This window comes from Amblyraja radiata, chromosome 34 (genome assembly GCF_010909765.2).
Source record: "Amblyraja radiata isolate CabotCenter1 chromosome 34, sAmbRad1.1.pri, whole genome shotgun sequence".
Taxonomy (NCBI): domain Eukaryota; kingdom Metazoa; phylum Chordata; class Chondrichthyes; order Rajiformes; family Rajidae; genus Amblyraja; species Amblyraja radiata.
The window spans coordinates 4,569,650-4,576,493 of NC_045989.1; the positions used below are offsets into that span (position 1 = coordinate 4,569,650).

The following is a 6,844-nucleotide window of genomic DNA, read 5'->3' on the forward strand; positions in this document are numbered from 1 at the left end:
CTCTTGAAAGCATCCAGAGAATTGGCCTCCACTGCCTTCTGGTGTGAAGAAGTTTTTCCTCATCTCCGTTCTAAATGGTCCACCCATTATTCTTATACAGTGACCCCTGGTTCTGTACTCCCCCAACATCGGGAACATGTTTCCAGCCTCTAGCTTGTCCAATCCATAAATAAACTTATATGTTTCTATAAGGACCCCTCTCATCCTAAATTCCAGCGTATACAAGCCCAGTCACTCCATTCTTTCAACATATTACAGTCTCGCCATCCCGGGAATTAACCTTGTGAACCAATGCTGCATTCCTCAAATAGCAAGAATGTTCTTCCTCAAATTTAGAGACCAAAACGGCACAAAATATTCCAGGTGTGGTCTCACCAGAGCCCTGTACAACTGCAGAAGGACCTCTTTGCTCCTACACTCATCTCCTCTTGTTATGAAGGCCAACATGCCATTAGCTTTCTTCACTGCCTGCTGTACTTGCATACATACTTTCAGTGACTGATGGACAAGGACACCCAGGTCTCGTTGTATTTCCCATTTTCCTAACTTGACACCATTCAGAAAATAACCTGCCTTCCTAATCTTCCCACCAAAGTGGATAACCTCACATTTATCCACATTCAACTGTATCTGCCACGCTTCCGCCCACTCACCCAATCTGTCCAATCATCCTGCATCCTCAAAGCATTCAGCTTTGTGCCATCTGCAAATTTGATAGTTACTTATAATCCCTACATCTAAATCATTAATGTATATTGTAAATAGCTGCATCCCAGCTCTGAGCCTTGCGGCACCCCACTAGTCACTGCCTGCCATTTTGAAAGGGACACAGTTTATCCCCACTCTTTGTTCCTATCTGCCAACCAATTTTCTGTCCGTCAGTACCTTACCCCCAATACCATGACAACCAATTGTCCCCACTAATCTCCTAAAGGGGGCCTTATCAATGGCTTTCTGAAAGTCCAGGTACACAACATCCATTGGCTCTCCCTTGTCCATTTTCCTAGATACATCCCCAAAAATTCGAGAAGATTAGACAAGCATGATTTCCCCATCGTAAATCCATGCTGACTCGGACCGATCCTGTTACTGCTATCCAAATGTGCCGCAATTTCATCTTTTATAATTGACTCCAGCATCTTCCCCACCACCGATGACAGGCCAACTGACATCAGCAAAGATAATGGTGAGAGGGAAAGATAGATCAGTCGTGATTGAATGGTGGTGGACATGATGGGCCAAATGGCCCAATTATTCTCCTAGAAATTATGAACACATTGATTTCCTCTCATTGGAAAATGAAATGTGGCCTTAAGCTTTTGGAAAAATATTGCGCAACAATGAAAATCCTTTTGTCCCCCCAATTGCAAATTAGTTTGTTTTGTTTAGAGGTACAGCATGGAAACAGGCCCTTTGGCCTACCGAGTCCACACCGACCATCGATCACTCGTTCATGCTAGTTCTGTATGATCTCAATTTCCCATCCACTCTCTCCACACTTGTGGCAATATACAGACGCCAATTAAACTACAAACCTGCATGTCTTTGGGATGTGGGAGGAGACCGGCGGCGGACTAACTCAGCGGGTCAGGCAGCATCAATGGTGAATGTGAGCAGGTCATGTTTCGGGTGTCAAGGGGTTATGGGGCGACGGAAGGAGAATGGGCGAAAGATAGATTAGCAATGATAGAATGGCAGAGTAGATTTGATGGGCCGAATGGCCTAATTCTGTACTGAGATTTTATGAAAATGTAATCTATCCCTGAAGAGATGAGTTACCTCTCTGAGGCACTCCAGCACTTTGTGTCTTTATTCTCTTTTTGCCAATGTTTGTCACTTACCAACATTTCTAGTCAATTCTACCACAGGATCAGTGTGATCATCTTTCGTCAACATGGGTGGTCTTGGATGGAAAAGCAGATCAAAGGTCACATTTGTTCTCGGTATCATCTTCGCCCTGTCTTGTCCAATTACCCAAGCAGCTAGAATATTGGTCGTGCCTGTTGATGGAAGTCACTGGATCAATATGAAAATTCTAATGGAAGAGCTGAACCTTCGTGGCCACAACATGACTGTGCTTTGTTACTCCGAAAACTGGTACATCAAAGAGAGACCCGATCTGTATCAAACCATCATAGTTCAAGCACAAGATAAAGTTGTAGCACCTTCAAGGAAAAAGGCGATGGAAGAAGTTGTGCTAATGTCACTGGACAGGTTACAGAATAGTCACACACTATGGGGCAACATAATGTTCCAAAATCTAATGATTACAATTATGTACAATTTCCATAGACTACATCAAAATTTCAACATGGCGATCTTTGAAAACAAAACCTTGTTGAATCAATTTGAAAATGCAAACTTTGACCTAATACTCACAGATCCTATATTTGGCACTGGGCCAATGCTTGCGTATTATTTAAAAGTGCCGCTGGTGTACAACATTCGATGGCAGATCAATGGGGAAGCCCATTTTCTCACTGCCCCGTCACCACTTTCCTACGTCCCACTTCCTGGCTCACTACTCACAGACAAAATGGATTTTCTCCAAAGAACAGAAAATGTAATTTACAGTCTCTTTCAACACTTGATTTCTGAATTTTTTATGTACCCACTTTATAATGAAATCTGCCATCGGTATCTGGGACCAGACACAGACATCAAGTCGATTCTCCTCAGAGCTGATGTGTGGCTGATGAGGGTGGATTTTGTGTTTGAATTCCCAAGACCCACCATGCCAAACATTGTGTACATCGGAGGCTTCCAGTGTAAACCAGCACGGCCTCTGGCGGCAGAGTTTGAGGAGTTTGCCCAAAGCTCAGGGAAACATGGACTTGTTGTAATGTCATTGGGTTCAATTGTCGACTCTTTACCAATGGAGATTACAATGAAAATAGCAGAAGCTTTATCTCAAATCCCCCAGAAGGTCATCTGGAGATATGATGGTGAGACCCCTCCCAATATAGGGAATAATACACTGCTGGCAAAATGGATCCCTCAGAATGATCTGCTGGGTCACCCCAACACACGAGCCTTTGTTTCACACGGAGGCACCAATGGGATTTATGAAGCCATCTACCATGGGGTGCCAGTGATCGGCATGCCTCTGCTCTTTGACCAGTTTGACAATTTACTCAAGCTCGAATCCCGAGGAGCAGCAAAAGTGATCAACGTTGCAACCATGCACTCCACAGATCTGTTGCAGACACTCAACGAGGTGATAAACGGCGCATATTATGGGGACAACATGAAGAGACTCTCCGCTCTCCATCGGGACCAGCCAGAGTCGCCAATGGAGAGAGCCGTGTTCTGGGTTGAGTACGTTGTCCGACACAAAGGAGCGGGGCATTTGCGCTCAGAATCCCATCAACTCCCCTGGTACGCTTACTATTGTGTAGATGTGATGATCTTTCTGTTGTCTGTGTTACTCCTGCTCACTGTGCTGGTGGTTGGAACACTGAAGAAACTTTGTCGTATTGCACTGAAGAAAAAACAAAAAATTCATTAAGGTTTATCCTTTTGAAATGGGAGAATGTGTTTTAATTTTTTGCAATTAAATTTTAGTAAACAATTTTTAATCATAGTTTATCCAACAACCCACCTAACATTTCTCTTGCAACCCATTGTCAATACAGCTATTGTGAATTTTAATAATGTCTATTCAGAAATTATAACAGATATTTGCTGAATATAGTTGCCACCAGCAAACATCTGTACATGAATTAAATGTGACAAAATTGACATGTTTTTGAAATATTATTCAAACAAAATCTAAAAAACATGTCACACGTGTCAAGAACCTGTTTTGAGAATTGTTGTTCCCAATTTCCACAATCATACTCTCTATTGGTACACATGTTCTCCACATTGTTTCTCAGTTTTAATATGTTTGTTTTCTCCATCATTGGAGTTGCCTTCCATGTCTTGTCATCTTGAAAATTTGTCTCTTTCATGAACTTTGTTCTGCACATTTTCCCAACTATGACAGATGCCTGATGACAGCTGAACCAGTGGGAGAGTCGAGGACCAGAGGCCACAGCCTCAGAAGTAAAGGCCATACCTTTAGAAAGGAGATGAGGACGAATTTCTTTAGTGAGATGGGGTTGAATTTGTGGAATTTGTTGCCACAGACGGCTGAGGAGGCCAAGTCAATGGGTATTTTTTAAGGTGGAGATTGACAGATTCTTGATTAGTGTGGGTGTTCAAGTTCAAGTTCAAGTTCAAGTGAGTTTATTGTCATGTGTCCCTGTATAGGACAATGAAATTCTTGCTTTGCTTAAGCACACAGAAAATAGTAGGCATTTACTACAAAACAGATAAATGTGTCCATATACCATGATATAAATATATACACGCATGAATAAATAAACTGGTAAAGTGCAAATAACAGAAAGTGGTTGCTAATAATCAGAGTTTTGTCCGAGCCAGGTTTAATAGCCAGATGGCTGAGGGGAAGTAGCTATTCCTGAACCTGGTTGTTGCAGTCTTCAGGCTCCTGTACCTTCTACCTGAAGGTAGCAGGGAGATGAGTGTGTGGCCAGGATGGTGTGGGTCTTTGATGATACTGCCAGCCTTTTTGAGGCAGCGATAAATCCCCTCGATGGAAGGAAGGTCAGAGCCGATGATGGACTGGGCAGTGTTTACTACTTTTGTAGTCTTTTCCTCTCCAGGGCGCTCAAATTGCCGAACCAAGCCACGATGCAACCGGTCAGCATGCTCTCGACTGTGCACCTGTAGAAGTTAGAGAGAGTCTTCCTTGACAACCGACTCTCCGTAAACTTCTCAGGAAGTAGAGGCGCTGATGAGCTTTTTTGATAATTGCATTAGTGTTCTCGGACCAGGAAAGATCTTCAGAGATGTGCACGCCCAGGAATTTGAAGTTCTTGACCCTTTCAACCATCGACCCGTTGATATAAATGGGGCTGTGGGTCCCCCTCCTACTCCTTCCAAAGTCCACAATCAGTTCCTTGGTTTTGCTGGTGTTGAGGGCCAGGTTATTGCGCTGGCACCATATGGACAGTTGCTCGATCTCTCTTCTGTACTCTGACTCATCCCCATCAGTGATACGCCCCACAATAGTGGTGTCGTCAGCGAACTTGATGATGGAGTTCGCACTGTGGTTCGCTACGCAGTCATGGGTATAGAGTGAGTACAGCAGGGGGCTGAGCACGCAGCCTTGAGGTGCTCCCGTGCTGACACATTTCCACCAATACGAACAGACTGTGGTCTGTGGACGAGGAAGTCGAGGATCCAGTTGCAGAGGGATGCGCAGAGACCCAGTTCTGCGAGTTTGGTAACCAGTTTGGAGGGGATGATTGTGTTAAATGCCGAGCTGTAATCAATAAATAACAGCCTGACATATGAGTTTTTGTTGTCCAAGTGGTCCAGTGCAGAGTGGAGGGCCAGCGAGATCGCATCCACCGTTGATCTGTTGTGGCGGTATGCGAACTGCAGTGGGTCCAGGTTTTTGTCGAGGTAGGAGTTGATTTGCTCCATGATCAACCTCTCAAAGCACTTCATCACCACCGGCGTTAGTGCCACTGGTCGATAGTCATTGAGGCACGTCACCTTACTCTTCTTGGGCACCGATATAATTGATGCCCTTTTAAAGCAGGTGGGGACCTCAGATCTCAGAAGTGAGAGGTTGAAAATGTCAGGAGTTATGGGGGGAAGGTAGGAGAATGGGGTTGAGAAGGAAGCAAATTTATTGAATAGCATGAACTTGAAGGGCCAAATGGCCTAATTCTGCTCCTGCTACTTATGAACTTGCGAAGACTCACTTGGAAATATGCTGCTGATCGTTCATGATTGTTGGATCTAATAACTAGAATTTATTTCTGAACAGCATTGGCAGAAGCAAGTCCGAGGGACTGCTCTCGGATCAGTGTTAAGGGAGATTGAGAAATAAATGAGGAGCTAAATATTAGCACTGCTTGCGGGAGATTTGACTGAAGATGTTGCAGGAACATATGAGCCTGAAATATTACCGAGTAAATGAGATTCCAGTTGATGTGAAGACCAGGCAAAACCTTGTTTGTGAAATCATGACATTAAAACCTCAAGAACCTACACACTTATTGAAGTTCCCCTTTAAAATCGCAACAGAAAAATTTAAATATTTGGGTATTCAGATTTCTAGAAAATATAAAGCATTGTTACGCTAATTTCATACCTTTATTAAATAAACTTAATACGCTGATTAAATTTTGGAAAACACTTCCCTTATCATTATTAGGTAGAATAAATGCAATAAAAATGATCTTCCTACCACAATTACTATACCTATTTCAGTCTATACCGGTATATATACCAAAATATATATTTTTTAAATTAGACTCTAATATTACTAATTATATTTGGGACTATAGATCACATAGAATCACAAAAAAACACTTATGTAAACCAAAAGAGGTCGGGGGACTTCCACTTCCGAATTTTATGTATTACTAGACCAAGTGCAGACCCGTTGGGTCTGTTTCCCCAACGGCGTTTGCGGGGGGGCGGGGGGGGCTGCGGCATCACACTCACATTAACCATCCCCCAACCACATAGGTGGGGGGAGGGGGCTGAGAAGAGGGGAGGGAGGGGAGAGGAGGAGGAAGTAAAGGGACAGATTTGGGAGGGAAAGGAGAGCGGGGTAGAGGGTGAGAGAGAGGGATGGGGAGAGAGATGTGGGGGAGGGGGGGGGGGGGTGGGGAGGGAGGGGTGGAGGGAAGGAGGGGGAGAGGGGTGGGGGGAGAGAGGGGAAAGAGTAGGGAGGGAGAGTGGAGGGGGAAGGGGGGAGAGAATTGGAAGAGTCGGGAGGGAGGGGTAGGGGGAGTGGTGGAGGAGGGACAGAGGGGTA

At 44.2% G+C, this 6,844-nt stretch overlaps 1 protein-coding gene across 1 annotated transcript; it reads left to right on the plus strand.

The window, feature by feature from the left end:
• The first annotated feature begins 1,872 nt into the window (after nucleotides 1–1,872).
• Nucleotides 1,873–3,741, plus strand: LOC116991585 (UDP-glucuronosyltransferase 2C1-like). The gene has a single exon (XM_033050300.1). The coding sequence runs from the start codon at nucleotides 1,895–1,897 to the stop codon at nucleotides 3,506–3,508; it is 1,614 nt and encodes a 537-aa protein (XP_032906191.1). The 5' UTR covers nucleotides 1,873–1,894; the 3' UTR covers nucleotides 3,509–3,741.
• Nucleotides 3,742–6,844: the final 3,103 nt, after the last annotated feature.